This window comes from Lolium rigidum, chromosome 1 (genome assembly GCF_022539505.1).
Source record: "Lolium rigidum isolate FL_2022 chromosome 1, APGP_CSIRO_Lrig_0.1, whole genome shotgun sequence".
NCBI lineage: Eukaryota > Viridiplantae > Streptophyta > Magnoliopsida > Poales > Poaceae > Lolium > Lolium rigidum.
In genome coordinates, this window is record NC_061508.1 from 115,787,073 (window position 1) to 115,808,030 (window position 20,958).

At 50.9% G+C, this 20,958-nt stretch overlaps 1 protein-coding gene across 1 annotated transcript; it reads right to left on the reverse strand.

Annotated features, from left to right (window-relative positions):
- Positions 1-17,505: 17,505 nt before the first annotated feature.
- LOC124650513 lies at positions 17,506-20,382 on the reverse strand. Its single transcript, XM_047190025.1, has 2 exons — positions 20,277-20,382; positions 17,506-18,161 (listed from the first exon to the last, which is right to left on the reverse strand). Exons 1-2 carry the CDS (start codon positions 20,380-20,382, stop codon positions 17,506-17,508), a joined length of 762 nt encoding a protein of 253 aa, XP_047045981.1.
- Positions 20,383-20,958: the final 576 nt, after the last annotated feature.

Below are 20,958 nucleotides of genomic sequence, written 5' to 3' on the forward strand. Positions count from 1 at the left end.
TAGGTCGGTCGTGTTCTAGGTCGTCGGTCAAGTTCTAGGTCGTGTCTTGGAGATGTACCGCCGCCACCATGGTCATCTGCTTATAAAGAGGAGGTGGTTGCCGGTGTGGTCGTCGGTGATCGTCGGGGTGAGAGGAGGTGGCCGGACCAGGGGTGAGAGGAGGTGATGCTTGAGGAGGTGCTCGCCGGTGAGTAGCTTGAGGAGGTGCTCGCCGGTGAGTAGCTTGAGGAGGTGCTCCGGTGAGATAGCTTGAGGAGGTGTTGCGGTGAGTAGCTTGAGGAGGTGCTCCGGTGAGTAGCTTGAGGAGGTGCTCGCCGGAGGGAGGGATTAGAGGGGTAAGAAGGTAGAAGAGGGGGAAAAGTGGAGGAGAAGAGAAGGTGGCCGGAGGGAGGAAGAGAAGAGGAGGAGGAGAAGTGAAAGAGAAGATGGGGGAAATGGAAGAGAGAGAAGGTGCGTCGGGCTGGTATGGCATATATAGCCTAAGTTACTGCCGGCGCACCTGTATGGCGGTGCGCCGGGGGTATTTTTTTATTTTTTTCATCAAAATCTAAAAACCTAAAAAAAATTCCTGTATCTGTTTTCCAATTGAAGAATCCATTTTTTGTCCAAACGGCCGTAGGCGGTTGAATTCGGATAGGAAATTTCGCGTAGATAGATTTTAATATAAAAAAGTTTTTCATCGGAGGTCGTATGCAACTAGAAATCCCGTTTTACCGAAAGATGACGCCATTTTGCATAATATATCAAAATTCATTTTTTAAAATTTTCACTAAACCCAGATGACATATTACATGGGCATTTCAAAGGATTTAATTTTTTAAATTTTCTATCATTTTTTCGAAAACTGAAAAGGTGTCCCGGGGGTGGGGAACTAAAATTGCAGCTCCTCTTACTGCCGGCGCACCACCATGTAGGTGCGCCGGTGGTAAGCAAATTAACACCGGCGCACCAACATGGTGGTGCGACGGCAGTAAGGGGAGCTGCAATTTTTAGTTTGGCCCGGACCTGATTCTGCCTTATTCCCGGCGCACTATTTTTTTCCTGCGCCGGTAGTATGGGGTCATCACCGGCGCGGCCGAAACATGGCGCGCGGTAGTATTTAGCACCGGCGGGCATCCTTTCTGGTGCGCCAGCAATACTATTTGCAGCTATAGGTCTTTTCCTAGTAGTGTGCATAACGTCCAGCGTTGGCCGTAACAGCAGCAACGATATTGGCAGCAATAGGATCATGGTTGTCCCCCATGTTGAGGTTGCCGAAGAGGTTGTCGATGTCCGGGAAGAAGTTGTCGTTTGGGAACTCGTCGTTGGACGATGTCGTGTTGCCAGTAGTCGCGCGTAAGCGCTCCCCAAAAACCTGATTGCCCCTCACCCGTACAGGTCTACGAGAGGCAGGGGTCCGGAGGCCTACTGTCCCGCCGCTCGGTGCACGCCGAAGGACAGGATGAGGAAGGCGAAGGCGGCAGCGCAATGTAATGGAATGAGGCGGTCGCATATGGTTTCTCGTACAACCTAGGGTTATATAGTCCGGTTCGGGAAGGTCATGGGGCACAGCTCATGTCCGAGTCGGCACAACCACGATCCAGAAAAACTGAAACGAAGTTAACACACCCGTTAATGACTCGTAATTAATCACACGATTAATTTTCTGAACAGCAAAAAGATAAAGCTCGGCTCGGCGAGATTCCCGCATCCCTCGTCGGGACGAGGCGAGCGGCGGAGGAGGAGGAGTGCGCGAAGGCTCTTTCTTCTCACTCACTTACAAGGACTAAAACAGTCCACCTTATATACCACTCCAACTCTCTCTCAACTAGGAATGACTTTAGTCCCACCTCTTGCTATTTTCACATGTGCCAAGAGAATTTCAGAATTTGTATTGGGACATGGGATAAGACCCAAAGCCAAATTCCAGCACGGCATGACGCGGCGAACTGATAAGTCATCTTACATGGCATGATATTGGCATGAAACACCAAACCAAAAATAGAAGCAATCGTCTTACACATGAAATTTCCCCTCAAAGCTTTGACACTACGACACATGAACAGCTTAATCAATATAATCTTATGTCTAATGATTACCCAAGTTCTTCACTAGAGTGGAAAATATATTGTATTTCTTCGCACGAGAACATTGTGTTTGAAGGAAGAACCTGAATCATCAAATGGTATTGATGATTTTACAGGCTAGGGCATATACCTGGGAAAATGAGCGGAAAATACTATTGCATCGTCTCCTGCTCTTCACGCGTTCTTCAATAAAGAAATCACCCCATGGGAAAGAAAATGTGGATAAAACTAAAATAGAAGTGAGTGTATGTACGTATTTATGAGCATCTACGTTTGTACTGTGTTTCACAAAAAAAAATAAGAAAGAGAAAGTGGACAAAATTAAAATAGGTCGTATAATTTTTTATTATATTAGTAATTAAGAAATTAGTAATTAAGAAACAAAGGCATCACAAAGGTCTTTGTGGCAGCAGCCTCCTCCTCCACTCCACCGCCTCCTTCCTCTTTCAGTACGATAAACTTGAGAATATAAAAGCAATTGAAAATTATAAAACCAAGGACAAGGAAATTCCGGTTTTTTTTTAGAAAAAGGAAATTCCAGTTGAGAAATAAACGAATGTTTCAGATGACTTTATGGGCCAAGCTTACCGGGCCAAATGGAAGCCCAAGGGGGGTACTAGCTTCTCCACTTCCTCCGCCGCCGGTGAGGGCAAGGAAAAGCGGAGACGGAGAAACCGCGCCGGCGCGTGGCCCCCCCCCCGTAGGTCTGGACACCACGGCCGCCGGAAGAGCTCGAGACCTTCATAGTCCGACCGTGGTACTGGTACGCATCTAGCTAGCTCTTATTTCTCTATGTGCTGCAAACCAAGTGAATTTTTCTAATTCATTTTTTCGACTGTTCGCAGCAGTGGGAGATGGACGACTTCGGGCGGCGAGGCGTTAGGCGACGCGGGTGGCGGCGGCTTGGCGCCACGACGGACGAGTGCCCCCTGCGACGACCGGCGAGATTGTCACACCTGACGGTGTACCGTAGCTGGACCGTGTACCGTGGTGGACTAGAGTTTCAGGATTGTAAGCGTTGTGTGTGTGAGTGTGTCCCGGGCTGTCTGGCTCGGTGGGCATATATGCCACTGGTTGTATCTGAGACAAACAACCCTAAAGAAATAGAACAGAGTTCAAAACTTTTTTGCTCTCCTTCTTGTTTCTCTCTTTCTTCTTCCTCACGAAAGAGGAGAATCCTAGCACCTCACGCCGGCGATCACTGCCGGCAAAGGGGATCACTACACTTGGTATCAGATTTGGGCGAATTCCTGGCTGCTCTCGCTGTGATTCGTGGGGTGTTTCACTCTTGATCTGAGTTGTCATTCCAGGGTCGGGTAGCGCGATTGGGGATCTCGATCTCGATCGAGTTCGTCAAGCGGGCAGTAAATCCTCGCGCTGGTTGCTCGATTTAGCAGTTGTTCACCACGGCTCCAGCGAAGCCCTCACCACAGACCCAGTTCGTCTTGGACGCGATGGGCGAGGCAGCGGAGGAGACGCGTACGACGCTCGACCGCCTCCAGTCCAGTCTAGATCTCTTGCACGGCGTGGTGGCAGGGATCGACACCACCCAAAAGCAGATGCGCGTCCAGCAAGAGCATCAGGCAGCGGCGATTGATGCGAGCGCCGCCAAGCATGACGACACCGCGCGCATCCTTCAGTCGCTGCTCCTCAAGCTGAACCTCCTCGACAAAGGTGAGACGACGAGGCCACCGTCGGACGACCACAACCCCGACTCAAGCATCCTCATCAACGCGGGTCACTCCATCACCCAGCCTACGTCTCCGCACTGGGTGGGGGACACGGTGGGCGCCACGTCGAGCGGTGCCCCAAAAGGGAAGGCGGTGGGTATAGGCCCTGAATTTGACCCTGGTGGCGCTGGATTTCTGGGAGGTGGAGCCATGGGAGGCGTTGGCGGTGGTGGATTCGGAGGCGCTGGTGGCGGTGGTTCTGGAGGCGTGGGCGGTGGTAGATCAAGTTCTGCTCAGGGAGATCAGGGAGGGCGAAATCACATGCCGAAGATGCCGTTTCCTCGCTTCGATGGAGAGCACCCGAGTATCTGGAGAGATAAGTGCTATGACTATTTCCGTGCATTCAACATTAGTGCAGCTCTGTGGTTAACAACAGCAACGCTGCATATGGATGGGAACGCTGCAATTTGGCTGCAATCTTACAAGAAACGCCATGAGTTGGGGAACTGGCCGCAGTTTATTGCAGCGGTGGAAGCTGAATTCGGTGCAGATGACAAACGTCGCAGCATCAAAGCATTGCTAGCGCTGAAGCAGTCAGGCACAGTGGAAGAGTACCAGAAGGAGTTCCAATCTCTAGTGTACCAAGTCTCCATGTACAATCCTCATTATGATGAACAATTTTTCATCTCACAGTTCATTAAGGGACTCAAATCAGAACTGCGCGGTGGCGTGGAGTCTCAAGTGCCTGAAACTCTGGAGTGAGTATTTTTGCCTGCACGAGTTCAGCAAGAGGTCTTGGAGGAGACCAGGAAGAAGGGTTACAGGGCAGTACCGCATGCTCGAGGAGAAACAGTGAGAAATCGAGCTGAGGTTCCGAGTCTGCATTGAAATTTGCTACCGGTGATCTGTGGAAGGACAGACAGCTGAGGGATTACCGTCGCGCAAATAACTTGTGCTTCAAGTGCGGCGACAAGTACGATCCCACGCATCAATGTGGTGCCAAGCCAACAGCAGCAGTTACAGTACATGCTATGGAGCAACAGGAGTGTCCCATCCTGTTATCTGAAGAAGTGCTCAACATTATGGAGATGCACGATATCGCAACAGCACAGCAGCTCAGTTTATCTCTCAATGCCATGGCAGGTTCGGAAGGATCAAATTGCCTACGACTGCGTGCTCTCGTGGGCAATCAGGTTTTGCTGATTTTGGTAGACTCGGGGAGCAGCACCAGTTTTCTGAATTCAAATATGCTGTCCCGAATCAACTGTGAAACAGTAGAGGCACATCCAGTTGCTGTCAAGGTAGCCAATGGGCAGTTTATGTATGCAACAAAAATGGTGCTTGCCTTGTCCTGGTGGTCACACGGTGAGACTTTCCACACACCAATGAGGGTGCTGGATTTGGGAGGATATGATGCAATCCTAGGTATGGACTGGCTTGAGTCCCACAGTCCAATGACTACAGACTGGGACAAGAAGTACAATGGCAAACAAGTCACACTTCATGGCGTTCCTAAAGCCAAAACTGAAACTGTCCACGAAATGTCAGTGGAACAACTCGCCAAGTGGACTAAGGGCAACGATGTTTGGGCCATGGCCGTGGTGCACCAGGACAAGATCACAACGCTGGATAGTGACATGGACATCTGCTCGCCAGAAATTACTGCTTTGTTGACGGAGTTCGACCAGGTGTTCGCTGAACCCAAAGAGCTGCCTCCACCACGTCAGTATGATCATGCGATCACCCTCAAACCTAACGCAGCTCCTTTCAACGCGCGTCCCTACCGCTACTCACCTGCTCACAAAGACGAGATAGAGAAGCAGGTGGCGGCCATGCTCGCAGCGGGCATCATTGTGCCGAGCATGTCGTCGTTTGCATCCCCGGTGCTCTTAGTGCAGAAAAAGGACGGCTCCTGGAGATTCTGTGTTGATTACCGCCGACTCAATGAACTCACTATCAAAAACATGTTTCCCATGCCCGTCATTGATGAGTTGCTCGATGAGCTCGCTGGAGCCAAAGTGTTTTCCAAATTGGACTTACGAGCAGGCTACCATCAAATCCGTGTGTTGCCAGCCGATGAGCCCAAAACGACCTTCAAGACACATCAGGGACATTACCAGTTCCGCGTCATGCCGTTTGGGTTGTGCAACGCGCCGGCGACGTTCCAGTGCGTCATGAATTCGGTTCTACGCCCATGCCTGCGCCGCTCAGTGCTCGTCTTCATGGACGACATCTTGGTGTATAGCTCGTCCATAGAGCAACATCTGGAGCATCTCCGGGAAGTCTTGGCCCTGCTCCGCGATGAGAAGCTGTTTGTCAAGCGCTCCAAATGCTCATTCGCCTGTCAATCACTGGAATACCTGGGACACATCGTGTCAGCGGATGGCGTCTCTACAGATCCTCGGAAGACGCAAGCGATGCAGGACTGGCCACAACCCACAAATGTTACTGAGTTGCGTGGATTTTTGGGATTGACCGGGTATTACCGTAAATTCGTCAAGAATTACGGGATAATTGCTCGCCCCCTGACGAATTTACTGAAGAAGAAAGGGTTCATCTGGTCTGATCAAGCAACTGCAGCTTTTCTAGCGCTGAAAGCGGCTATGACCTCCACGCCGGTATTGCAGTTGCCTGATTTCAATAAGCAGTTCGTGGTTGAGACCGATGCATGTGACCTGGGGATTGGTGCGGTTCTCATGCAAGAACAACATCCACTGGCGTTTCTCAGTAAACCTCTCAGTACGGCGCATCAGCAGCTATCAATCTACGAGAAGGAGTTTCTCGCGCTTTTGATGGCAGTTGAAAAATGGCGACCTTATTTGCAGCGAGGCGAATTTGTGATCAAGACTGATCACCATAGTCTCAGCTACCTAGATGAGCAGCACTTGCAGACACCGTTACAGCGCAAAGCTATGGCACGCTTCATGGGTCTTCAGTTCAAAATAGTGTACAAACAGGGTGCTCAAAATCATGCAGCTGATGCTCTGTCTCGTATTGGCCATCTCATGACTATCCAAGGGTGCTCTGAAGTGAGGCCAGTCTGGATGCAAGAGGTACTTAATTCCTATGCAACTGATCCTGATGCCCATCAACGACTGGTTCAGTTAGCTTTAGCTAGTCCAGATGAACACGGATATGAGCTGTCGCAGGGATTAATCAGATTTAAGGGGCGCATTTGGTTGGGGGCTAACTCAGCACTGCATACTAAGCTCATCTCTGCACTTCATTCAAGTGCCGTTGGAGGACATTCTGGGACTCAAGCCACATACCAGCGCATGAAACGCCTTTTCGCGTGGCATGGCATGAAGGCAGCTGTTGAAGACTTTGTGAAACAATGCAGCGTGTGCCAACATGCAAAACACAGCAACACACACCCGGCTGGTCTGCTTCAGCCTTTGCCAATTCCAACTGGCGCCTGGCGTGATATAACAATGGATTTTGTTATGGGGTTGCCCAAGTCTGAAGGTTTTGAGGTTATCCTTGTTGTCGTCGACCGCTTCACAAAATATGCGCATTTCATGCCAATGCGTCATCCTTTTTCTGCTCCAGGGGTGGCCAGAGTCTTCGTCGACAACATTGTCAAGCTACATGGTATGCCGCACTCCATTACCTCCGATCGGGACTGCATCTTTACAAGTAACTTTTGGAAAAAACTGTTCGCCACTTTGGGTACGAAGTTGCAGTTTACCACAGCCTATCATCCACAGACCGACGGACAAAGTGAGCGGGTAAACCAGTGTTTAGAAATGTTCCTCCGTTGCATGGTGCAAGAAAATCCAAAAGAATGGAAGAGTTGGTTGCCATTGGCAGAATTTTGGTACAACTCGACTTTTCATACATCACTTGGCTGCTCCCCCTTCAAGGCGCTGTATGGTCATGACCCAAACCTGGGTGCCTTACCAGCAGTGGATGATCAGTCACCAGTATCTGGCATGATCACAGATAGGGCAGCTCAAGTTGAGGCACTCAAACAACACCTGGAAGCTGCACAGAACCGCATGAAGATGTATGCTGATAGTAAGCGCACCGAGAGACAGTTTCAGGTGGGAGACAAGGTGCTTCTGAAACTACAACCGTATGCTCAATCAACGGTCGTCAATCGCAAGTACCCGAAGCTGGCTTACAAATATTTTGGGCCATACAATGTTTTGGAGAAAATTGGACAAGTCGCTTATAAACTACAGCTACCTCCTACGAGTCAGATCCATGATGTGTTCCATGTTTCACAGATCAAGGAGTTTCGGGATGATTACTCGCCGGTCTTTGCAGATCTCCCTAGACCTCCAGCCCTGGATGTCATTGATACAGTGCCGGAGATGATCCTTGATAGGCGCCTGGTAAAGAAGGGAAATGCTGCTGTGCCCCAGGTTTTGATCAAATGGACGAATGTGCCGAAGGATTCTGCTACCTGGGAAGATTGGGATACTCTGAAGACGAAGTTTCCGCTTGTACTGACTTGGGGCCAAGTCAGTTCTTCAGGGGGAGGACCTGTCACACCTGACGGTGTACCGTAGCTGGACCGTGTACCGGGGTGGACTAGAGTTTCAGGATTGTAAGCGTTGTGTGTGTGAGTGTGTCCCAGGCTGTCTGGCTCGGTGGGCATATATGCCACTGGTTGTATCTGAGACAAACAACTCTGAAGAAACAGAACAGAGTTCAAAACTCTTTTGCTCTCCTTCTCGTTTCTCTCTTTCTTCTTCCTCACGAAAGAGGAGAATCCTAGCACCTCACGCCGGCGATCACTGCCGGCAAAGGGGATCACTACAGAGATCCTGGCTCCGTAGCGCCGCCCGGCGGGTCGGCCTCTGCCCCCGGCAACGCTCGACAGCCAGGTAAGTTCTGGGCCCTCTCTGCTTCTAACGAGGAGGAGGGCGTGGTGGTTTCGGCATCTGATGGCTCGGAGGAGGAGGAGACGGACTCCGACCTCGAGGCCCTCCGGCGTAGACGGCCGGCCGCCAGCATCCTGGAAGATTTCATCCGTCGGGCTCAGGAGCTTGGGGGCTCCCTGCAGTCCGTGCGTTGGCCGTCCTTTGCCCCGGGCGGCAAAGGATCGAAATTTGGGGGCTCGGCCCCGCCGGCGACGCCGCGGTTCCGCGGCTTGGGAGGCCACGCTAGGGTTGCGCGCAGATCCGCCTCCGCGTGCTCTTGGCAGGCACGGCCTCCCCCCTCGCCGGTTTCGAGCCCTCCTGCCTCGATGGGGGCTCCGCCGTCGGGGCCTTTGGACTGGCCTGCCCTGGTTCCTAGCAGGATCGGTTCTGCTTCTGACCCGCGGCCTGGGGGTCCCGCGGTCGGCGGCGCGCGGGGTAGGGCCTCGTCGCCGTAGGCGTTGCCGGCGCCAGGTGCCTGCTGGATCTGGGAGATCCAACATTTTTGAATTCGGTGGGCCTTGGGGACGACGTGCGGGAGGGCCCCGCTGATGCCGCGCTGTCCGTTGACTGCGTCGACTCCACGCCCACGGCTCTGGAAGGTGGGACCATCCTCCCCCTGGGCTGTGCGGTTGGCTGGCCTAGTTCGACGGTTTCGACCCACTGCCTCAGCCCACTGCCCAGCCAAGTGGCCCAGCGACCCTGCCCAGCCCGTCAGCGCCGCTTTACTTGGCTTTGGTTGCCCAAGGGCTGCTCAGATCCCAGTTTAGGGTTTCTAGCCAGATCGCATGAAGTTAGGCAGCGCCTCTGCGACCCCTATGCGTTGCGACACCACCTCCTTCGCCCAATCCCTGCTCCGCCGCCGCTCTCCCGCTCCTTTGCGGCTACGGTCATGGCGGGCGGCTACGATGATGGAAGGAAGCGTCGCTTCGAGGAGGGCGAGACGGCGAGGCGAATGGCGGAGGCGGCCGCCGCAATGACGGTGGACGCGCGTTTCGACAGGATGTGTTCGCCAAGACGGCGGCGGGCGCCAGGACGGCGGCGGGCGCCAGGAAGGGGGCGGACGCCAGGACGGTGGTGGCCGCCAAGACGGTGGTGGACGCCAAGATGGAGGCGGGCGGCAGGACGGTGGCGGTGGCCGCCTCGACGGAGGCTTCCGCTACCAGGTAGGCGCTCCTCGCCCGGACGCTGGTGGCTCCCGCTACCAGGATGAGGACCTCCCCTGCCGCGACCAGGAGGGCGGCCGTGGTTTCGACTACGGGTCCCCGCCACCGTGGTGGGACGAACAACGCTAGAGGGAGGAAGCGCTGGCAAGCCGTCGTGCAGAAGGGGCACCGGCCAGGGGCGGCGAGCGCTTTGGAGCTGCGGGTCAGGGTGACCGCGCAGGGCAGGGCCAGCGTCCTCATCACAAGAACAAGGCCAAGAAGCCTCAGGGCGTGGGAGGCCAACAACAGGCAAAAGGGAAAGCCAAGCAAAACCCTCCGCCACGGACAGGGGCTCCGGCGGCGGGGGAATGCTTCAAATGCGGCAGGGTAGGCCACTATCAGTCGGACTGCACATTCGAGCCCCTGTGCGTCGTCTGTAGCGGCGAGGGCCACTCTTCGACCAACTGCCCTTCGAGGGGGAAGGTGCTGCGGCTCCAAACCATGGGCCACGCCATCACCGGTGGGGGTTTCTACAACATCGACGCCGAACCGCTGCGCACTGGGCTGGGCAATGGGGATGTCTTTGCTGCCATCATCAAGTTCAACTCGACGCCTCTGTCCGAGTCACAGCTCTCTGACGAATTGAAGCACCTGGTTGACGAGCTTTGGGACTGGCAAGTGCAGCGGCTCTCCGACTCCGAGTTCTCGGTGGTCTTCCCCACTAGGCAGACCCTGAGACTGAGCACCGGGAGCGGGAAGCTCCACCTCCCCCTCAGCAAAACCGACATCGAGATCCGTGAGGCCTTCCTGGCCCCTAAACCGAGCCTGGTTCTCCCCTCCACCTGGGTGCGCTTGTCGGGGGTTCCAGAAGATCTCATGACCAGGGACCGTCTCATGGCGGGGTTCACCATGATTGGGAGGCCGTTCGATGTGGACGAGCTCTCTATCCTGAAGCGCGACCGGGAGCCTATCTGTATGCGTTTCCACTGTCGCTTTCCCGACCGCATCAAAAGGCTTAGTCCAGGTTTTCGTGAATGGAGAAGGCTACATGGTTGGAGTTTAAGCGGAAGCACCTCCTCGTGATACTCCAGGTGGTGGCTCAGGGGACCCTCCACCGCCACCCAACAATGGCCTTGACAATGACGACTCCGATGACATCCCTTCGGATAGCGAATGGAACAAGCACCGCCACAGCCAGGACAAGCACAAGGAAGCGGCCAAGGACAAGGGCGAGGCGTCCGGACCATCTAGCTCCAACCCCCAGCTGCTGTGCTTGGCACGCAGGGGCTGACAGCCAACCCGCCCCGGCCCTTGTTGGATCCGGGTTGGATCAATATGGCTCAAACATGGATGTTGCTGCGGAGATCCTTCCCTCCCTCTCCCTCCAAGAACCTGCCAGGGGCAAGCTGCTCGTGCACCTCGTGCTGACGAGCGTGGTGGAAGGGTCCATCCCCCTTGGCGACGACTCCATGGACTCCGCTGATCTCGACTCGCAGATCACCGACCCGGTGCCCTCGTGGGTTGACGACAGCCAGCAGGCGGAGGGCCCGCCTGCCAAGCTGGCCAGGTTTTCGCCGGCTATGAGCCCTACTACCTTGGATGATGTGGAAGTGGTGGACGCCTCCGAAGACGAAGAGCTGCCGCGGCCCATGGGAGATGGTGTCCACAACAACCTGCTGTAGGAGATGTCCGAGGCTACCCCTCTGGTGCAAGCTCGCCGATCCAAGGCCGTCTACTCCAAGCGGGCGACCTCGGCGTTGGCGGTGAGGAAGAGCTCTCGGACCCAGGGCGCGGCCGCCGGCACCTTGGCCCTCCTTCGTGCTCAGCGGCTTACGGCTGAAAAGAACCTGGAGGGCAAGGCCGGCAACAACACCGTCAAGGACAAAGGTAATGACTTCGCGATCCTCGACCTCCTCCCCGATGAACACTTATCCTCGGTTGTTCGCGATAGCTGCTTAGTTTTCTCTCCCAAGTTGGGCTGTCCGGGTGAAGCCCTATCCATCATTAGGGCAAAAGAAAAAGTTCAAGCGGCGCTTGCTAAGACCTCGCGTCGCCTAGAACTGGAAGCCAAGGCTGCCCCTGCCGCCAAAGTTGCAGCTACTGCCGGGGCTTTGGTGGAGGCTCCTAGGGTGGAGCTTGCCGCGGGCGAGGAGGCTCCTTGGGCGGAGCTTGCCTCGGGCGAGGCCGCGCCTCCCGGCAAGCTGGACATGCACGGGGCAGGGGCCCCGGCGTCTGCTTCTAAGGCGCACGCGCTCACCGCGGGGCCGGATGCTGTGTCTGCGCCTCCATGCTCCCGTTCAAGACGTACGTGTGCTAAGGCCCTTGCTCTGGCTGTCTCCAAGAGACAGTACAAGAAGCGCGCTCCTAAATGAAAGCCCTAATCTACAACCTTCGGGGGTTTGGGGCACAAGGGCGTCGCACCCAGCTCCGCGAATACATGCAACGCGACAAGATTGACATTCTAGGCCTTCAAGAGACGGTCCGACAAGATTTCTCGGACTCGGAACTTCGAAGCCTGGAATGCGGCGGCCAATTCTGCTGGAACCGGTTGCCGGCCACAGGACAATCCGGGGGGATGCTCCTGGGGTTCCGCGACGAATGCTTCGAGGTGGGGACCTGGAGGAAGGGGAGGTTCTTCATTAGCGCCGACCTCTTCCATCGCAGCCGCATGGTCAAGTGGACTTGCATTCTAGTCTACGGCCCGGTTGATCACTCCAGGACTAGGGAGTTCTTGGAGGAGCTTTCTTCCGAGGTGGTGAGCTGTAGGTTCCCTCTCGTTGTTGGGGGCGATTTCAATCTCATTCGTGGACCGGGGGATAAGAGCAATGACAATATTAATTGGCCAAGGGTGCGCCAGTTCAACGACGCCATTGCTTCCCTTTCCCTTAGAGAGCTCAACATGACAGGGGGCAGGTTCACCTGGACCAACAAGCAACTCTCCCCATCCGCTCGGTCCTGGATAGGGTCTTCATCTCTCCTTCTTGGTAGACGCTCTTCCCTCTGTGCTCTCTTACGGCGGTCACTCGAGTGGGATCCGATCACAACCCTCTACTCCTTGACGACGGTGAATAGGGGATTCGCCGGCCGGCGAGATTCTTCTTCCAATCTTGGTGGCTGAGGGTAGCCGGCTTTGAGCAGATGATCAAGGATAAGCTGATCTTCTGCATCCAGGAGCGGGGGCCTCACCGATGCAGCATTGACCTTTGGCAGTGCATTGCGAGATGCCTCCGCCAACACCTCCGCGGGTGGGGGGCCAATTTAGGCAAGCAAAAGAGGGAGGCGAGGGATAACCTCCTCTCCCAGATTAAGGAGCTGGACACTCTTGCTGACTCCTCTGGTCTAGATGAGGAGGGTTGGGCTCTCCGTTACTTCCTAGAGGATCAGATTGTGCAGCTCGACGGCATAGAGGAAGACTACTGGAGGCAGCGCAGCAGACTCCAATGGACCCTTAAAGGGGATTCATGCACGGCCTTCTTCCACGCTTTCGCCAATGGGAGGCGCAGGAAGTGTCTCATCCCTCGCCTGGTGACTGATGACGGGGAGATTTCGGACCAGGTCGATATGATGGGACACGTCTACCATTTCTACCAGGGCCTAATGGGCGCTGAGGGGGAGGAAAGGGCTTTCTCCCTAGCTCAGGACCTTTGGCCCTCTGTCCAGAGGATATCCGATGAGGAGAACAGGAGTTTGGATCTCACCTTCACTCCGGACGAGCTGGATGAGGTGCTTGCGGGCATGAAACCAGACTCGGCCCCGGGCCCTGACGGTTTACCGGTCCTCTTCTTCAAGAAATTCTGGGACATTCTTAAAGGACCTATCCTCCGGATCCTCAACGACTTTGCCCTAGGGAGGGTCGACATCGCGCGCCTTAACTTTGGAGTCATCTCTCTTATTCCGAAAGTTCAGGGGACGGACACCATCAAGCAGTTTAGACCTATTGCGCTAATCAACGTTATTTTTAAATTCGTTGCTAAGGTTTACGCTACCCGCCTCGCCCCTCTTGCGCATAGGACTGTCGACTGCAGCCAATCGGCCTTCATCAAGGGGAGGTGCCTGCACGAGGGCGTGCTCGCCCTTCATGAAATCGCCCATGAGTTGAGGGTTAAGAAACTCAAGGGCCTCCTTCTCAAGCTAGACTTCGAGAAAGCCTTCGATCGGGTCAGCTGTGAATTCCTGAGAGAAGTTCTGTTGAGGAAGGGTTTCTCCCCCATGATCGTTCATCCCATCGCTTAATGCAGCTGGTCTCGGGTGGCCAGACCGCGGTCAATGTGAACGGTGTTATTGGGGAGAACTTCAGGAACGCCCGGGGTGTGAGGCAAGGGGACCCTCTCTCCCCAATCTTGTTCGACTTCATGGTGGATTCCCTGGCGGCTATCATCGCCAGGGCCACCGAATCTGGGCACCTCAAGGCAGGGGCGGGCCCACTTCAATTCAAGGGTATTCAGTTGAATACCCAAATACTTTGAAAAATACATTGATATATATATATATAAATAGTGTACATAATATACAAAAAGTAAAACGCTCCTAGAATTGCATGATTGTTGAAGTAGCACAAATGGTTTGTAAAGAACTGTCTATTAATTAGGTCTTGAGTTCAACCCCCATGTTTGCATTATATTATTCATTTTTTGCAAAATATCTTTTGTGCATGTATTTTTGTTATAGGAAGATCATATCGTGTTTTCTCTACTCTTACGTTTTCATGTTTACTCCAGTTGTTAGAAATATGTAAGAATTTACAGATTCGATGAACTTATGTTGGTAAATTCATATGTTTCTAAAGCAAAAGTATTCTTCATTGCGAGAGTTTATGTTGTGTTATGGAAGATCATATAGTGTTTATTCTACTCTTAATTTTTCATGTTAACTCTAATTGTTACAGTTTTGTAAGAATTTACACATTTGATACACTTATTTTGGTAAATTCATATGTTTCTCAAGCACAAGTATCCTTCATTGTGATGGTTTCTCAAGAAAATACGAGATATACGTGATCATTATTTCATACTCAAATAATTTTATAAACTTTGTTTCGTATAATAATTATTTTTTATAATTTTGAATACCCATAATCAATATTCTGGGCCCGCCCCTGCCTCAAGGGTGTGGTGCCCCACCTGATCCCGGGAGGGATCACCCACCTCCAATATGCGGATGACACCTTGATTCTGATTGAACCATCCGATATTGGGTTGGCCAACCTTAAGCTCATGCTTCTCTGCTTCGAGAATATGTCAGGGCTTAAGATCAACTTCGCTAAGAGTGAAGTCGTCGTGACAGGGGTCTCCGACATGGAACGTCAGAGGGTGGCTGACGCTCTTAACTGCAAGCTGGGGAGCTTGCCGTTACACTACCTCGGCTTACCTGTCAGCGATCGCCCCCTCTCAGTTGCTGACTGGAACTTCCTCACTGAGAAGGTTGGCCACAGGGTGAGCCTTGGCAGGGTCTGTTCCTTGCATCAGCCGGCATACTGGAGCTCACCAACTCCTGCCTCTCCAGCCTTCTGATGTTCGCAATGGGTCTCTATCTGCTGCATGACAGGACGCATGCGGTAATGGACAAACACCGGTCCCGCTTCTTTTGGGAGGGAGTGGGACCCAAACGGAAGTACCATATGGTGGACTGGGCCACGGTGTGCAAACCACGAGAGTTTGGAGGGTTGGGGATCCTCAACACCAAGTTCATGAACATCGCCTTAATGTTAAAATGGATCTGGAAGATCTATCAGAATGTGGAAGGCCTATGGGCAGACCTTCTTAGGGCCAAGTACCTGGGGGACCACGACCTGTTCTCCCCTGCGGTACCCACCAAAGGATCACAATTCTGGAACGCCATCCAAAAGATCAAATGGTACTTCAAATTGGGTGCGAAGCACCAGGTTTGCAGTGGGCAGAGGACCTACTTCTGGTTGGACTGGTGGACGGGCATGGGGCCCCTTCGCTTTACCTTTCCTCGGCTGTTCGCCTGCTGTGACAACCACTTCGCGACCGTTCAGGGGGTTAGGTCCAACGGTGGCTGGACGATTCGTTTCCGGCGCACCTTTGGCCTTGCAGAGAGGGTGGAATGGGACAACCTCTGCAGAATCTTCGACCTATCGCCGGCCTCTGAGGGCGATGACGTGGTTCGATGGGCGCTAGAGCCATCTGGGGAGTACTCCACCTGCTCGATGTACTCCAAGTTGTCCCGGGGTGGGACGATTACACACTTTAAGGAAATTTGGCGCACTAGGGTTCCGCCAAAAATCCGGGTCTTCCTCTGGCAACTCATCCGGGGGAGACTTCCCTCGGGGGACCAATTAGTCAAGCGGCATGGGCCATCGAATGGGCGATGTGCCCTATGTGGCGAATGGGAAACTTGCGACCATATTTTCTTCACTTGCCACATCGCTAAATTTATGTGGGCAGGAATCAGAAATCTCCTCTCCTGCTCATGGAACCCCCAGCAGGGGCTGCGGACTTTGTCGCCATTGCCAACGGCTTGTCGGGTAGACTCCGTAGGATAGCTTGGTTTACTTTCGCAGCGCAATGCTGGGCGCTCTGGAACATCCGCAACAAGCTAGCTATCGAGGGCTCCCTCATCTCCAGCCCGGCTGACGCTATCTTCAAAATGTGTATCTACATGCAGAGCTGGAGGGTACTGGTCAGACCGAGGGACCGACCACTGCTGGACGTAGCGCTGGACGAGGTTAGGAGGCTACATGCGCGGATCCGGGCCGGAGGACACTGACGCCGTCGACGACTGCACGCTGCCTCTCCTACCCGCTCTGTGTGCTATAGTTTCCTTATTACATCTATGAGTTTATCTTGGGTACCAGACTTGTCGTATTTGTATTGATGTATCAGCACTTTGGAGGTACCAGTATGTGAGGTGTGTGTTGTATCGCTACTCTATGGTTGCCGTGATGGCTTTATATATAAAGCCGGGCCAAGGGCCTTCTGTTTAAAACCTACCTGCGCTGATGAGCGATCGTATTAGCCAGTGCAACATTATGGGTCCTTCGCATCTTATTAGTTGATTGGAAATCCTCTTGCTCACATTAAAATTCATCCGGTCTGTACACCACGCTGTAATACACTATGTGCTCAAATGATATGGATCCTTTGTACATTAACATTAGAACCACACGATGTTTGCAGATATTTGTCAAATTGTTTTACAACCACCACAACTGGGCCAACGAACAAACTGAATCTGTTATCTCTTTCATTGTGTTTTCTTAACGGAGAGCTCATTTTTCATAACATGGATGCATAACGCAAAAAACAGTCTTGGCTGTGTGATTGTGGAGGAAATCTGTCCAGCTAATATGTTGTCCTAATTGCAAGCTTGCCTTGTAGACCTGGTATGTAACTGCAAGATGCTTCAAACAAAATTATGAGCTTAAGAAGGCGTGATGTACAAACTTAGTTGGCAAAATCCTCATTTGCCAATATTGATTAGTAAATCTTGGTAGTTAAATGGATTTTCTTTACTAACAATAGGCTTGGCCTTTATGACTTCAACCTGTCATGTTTAGTGTATGGCCCAACAAGATCCACGAACCAAGGATATTGCAACTAAGTATATACTTAGATCAAATAACACATCTTGAAGCATGCAATGGGAAAATGGATCAAAACTTTGGTATCTCCCTATTTTAACTTCCTGTGCATTTATATTGTATACATAATTACATCTTGGGAAAATTGTACCAAGATCAGCTAGTCCTCAAAAAGGCGGATGCCAATCACAGTGTGCCAAGAACGGTGTGGAGTGTCTATGAGCTAAGAATGTTTAGGACAAAAACCCTGATCTGGACTAATTTCCTGAACAGATGTCCTGCCCCATTCTCAAGATCTCCAATACTGCACTCTAACGCCTGAAATTGCTCCTCCTCGCAAACAACTGCCTTCTTCTTATAAAATACTTTAGAGACTAGTGATTGTTTAGGCATCTCGATTTCCTTCGACAAGAGATGGACTGTGGACTCCATGGGAGATACAGATATCTCTCTAGCCTTGGTCAGTAGCATGACTGTCCTGCAACCCACAGAAGTAGCCTTCTTCGCGGTGTTCTTGAAATGTTTCTTGGCCTTCTTCGCCAAACGAGAATAAGACTGGATCTTGGCTTGAGCAGCTGCATCATCTCCTTTTCTTAGAGCCACTTGCAACTCTTGAATAATGGCTTTCATCTCCACGAAGATCTCTTGCATGGTGCTGCAGAGATCCAGCAGCTCAAGAGAGCATTCCATATCTCCGGCCAACATCTTCACGACTTGGTTTCTTGGCAGGCTAACAATCTCTTCAACACTACTGTAGATGTCTCCTAGCCTCCTCAGACCATCACACATCGTGCTAATGGTGGTGGAGGAAGAGATGCTTGCCCCTAGGCTTAGCAGCTCTTGCTCGAGTTCGGCCTCGTTGGCCTCGAGGCCTTGAAGGCAAACTTATCGATCTTAGGTGGAAAGCCATTTCTGATCTCGAAGCTTTTTCTCTGTATTGTGGTTGAAGAGAGGAGGAGGACAAAGCACTTATGTTTGATGTGTCTACCTCTCCTCTGAGGCCTATTTGTACCGAAGTATCACACAAGCAAGACTATCTGATTGGTAGACACTAAGAATCGTGCCATTTAATTTTCCAGATGCTGCCTGCCATGGATGGAGATCTGGCATAAGGCTAGCGATTACAACAGCAAAGTCATCTCCTGTTTACTACATATTACAGATGAGCCAACACAATATTATGTTCCTGCAATTGGAAGCAAGAATTAGCAGTGTGGTAGTCTGCTGGTGGAACTTGCCATGATTGCATGCTCTAGATATTATATAATTGATTGCTAATCCAGCATTTAGCTGTGACCATGTCAGCTGGCTTCTCACCTATCATCAATCAATCGGGTTTCATTAGTGATAGGGCAAAGATGTCCGATCTTTCGATGAGATGGGGATAAATCGATTTGTTGGTGGAGTTCGTGCTTGACGATCCGACTACACGTGCAAAGCTCGTGCGCCAATGCAATCGCTAGGACAATCTCCGGGAGTTACTGATCTTGCGGGAGCACGATCAGCCCGACCAACAAGGGTCTTAATTCCTACCTGAAATCGAGAACAAGTAAGAACTAAAGATGCAATCAGAATATTGCGAATAGAGATGAAAGCTTGATTGATAATGGTGGGATTCCAAATAGTCGGTCTTGTTCTGGGCGTTGGCCTCAAAAGAAGTACACGAAGTTGCAGCAATTGGCTAACTTTTAATCTAATCAAAATCCAAGTTCTAATGACGGCTACAGAGGGATATATATGGGGAAGTGAAGGGATTTTCGTCCAACCAGCTAGGGTTGGCCAAAAACACCCCTAAATGGGCCTTCCTCCACATATATGGCCTCTTAAAATCCCCTAAAATACCTAAACCGAAAATACATGGGCCTGGCCCATTAAATAAGGTGACGTAGCACCAATAATAACTCTTTGGACGAATTTTATGATGGAGTAACTTGTATAATTCATCCAAGCATCATTGCTTCACTATGGTGGCTTCAATGTTCTGAAATCCTCGCTTGCAATGCCATCCTGAATCCTTGCAGGTCTGCTGCCATCTCCATGCACGTTCCTAATCCAATGCTTGGCGTCCATGCTAGATCCAATCCTAAATAATATAAATACATTTGATTTAGGCAACATCATATTCTCATAAATATCAGGAAGGATTCCTAGTAACGAAGGTACCTGAGATGTGGTTGTAGGAGTATTGGTTGTATCTATCATAGCGATGTCCTCATCATCCTCCCCTACTTGAATTGAAGTCGTCCTCGACGTAGTCTCATCTTTTTCACCAAAATATGCCTTCAGATCGCAGGTTATCATGTCCTCATCATCCTCCCTTTCTTGAAAGAAAAGCCGTCATCGGCGATGTTTATTCTGTAAACATGCTAACAAAATAGACAAGGTATATGCATGGTATATGTATATGTCATCCGTTTTAACAGATCTCTCATGTTTCCCATTTAAGTTTGTACATATTCCAGTATTGTAGTAGCGTAGAAGCTTATTAGTCCCCATTAAACATTTATCACAACTCAGTTTGCAGATATAAGTGAAGCACATATTTACTCCTTTCAAATTATAATGCTCATCATTAAACCATCCCAAAGTTGGTAAACCAAAACGTAAGGTCTCAAATTTACTAGCCACACAATGTTGAATTAAACAATTTTGCAGCAAGTTATTTGGCATAGAATGAATACCAACATTGGAGGTCATATCAAAATGAGAAAACATATACACAAATTCAGTTTTATTGGAACTATAAGAATCATCACACATGATGCAAATCCTATGTACCATAAAAACATTGGTGCTGACATACTCCCCAACCAAATGAAAAGTAACAACAGGGGTGTAGACACTCTTTAAGCAAGGAAGTTCATCAATTTTATGTCTAGCATGTGACAAAGATATAGGTGGATCCATCACAACAGAAAACAAAGAATTAGCATGAGAAATCTTAGCCAACACTTCATTGTTCATAACCAGTTTTATATGATCCATACTAGAGTCATCTTTCAAGTCACAAGGTGCATTATCAGGAGCACGAATTTCAGTTTGTGCACTCATAGACATGGAAGAATTAGCTTGTACAGTAGGTGTACTCAACATAGTTGGTATATCATTTACACAAGTTCCTAACACATGGTCATCATTGGAAACAAAATTCTCCGTTGGTACACTCATATCAATAGAGGAACGAAAAACAGCACATGGTACACATAAATCTGTAGGTTTGTCATAACTAGAGTCAACCAAAAGATTCCTAGTCATATCAATGATAATTTCAGTGGGTGTTCTCAAATTCCAAGACAGATTAAAGTGATCAATTGGTTCACCCAACCCAAAATATCTCTTAGCATCTAACTCATTTGGGGCACTCGAATTGATAGATGCATGAATATCCGCAAAAGAAGCACCCAAAACATTTGGTATTGTAGCATGCAATTCAGTGGGTGTACTTAAATCAATAGAAGAATCCAATTCAGCACTAATAATTTCAGTGGACGCGCACATCATCAAAGAAGAATTGAATACAGGACTAATTGCGCTCACAACAACATCAATCTCAGTGGTACTATCACATGCTACTTGCAAATCAGTAGTATGATCCTCTAATATAGGCGGTGTGGCCAAATCATCAGTGAACTCAACACATGGTATATTAATATCAACATGGCAGTTATC

Excerpts from the sequence above, each read along its gene's own strand:
- LOC124650513 (XM_047190025.1), bottom strand. The coding sequence starts at position 20,382 with ATGTTGAGTACACCTACTGTACAAGCTAATTCTTCCATGTCTATGAGT. Across the intron at positions 18,162-20,276 it reads TGACTTGAAAGATGACTCTA|GCCTCGAGGCCAACGAGGCC; the intron begins GTATGGATCATA and ends TTTGCCTTCAAG.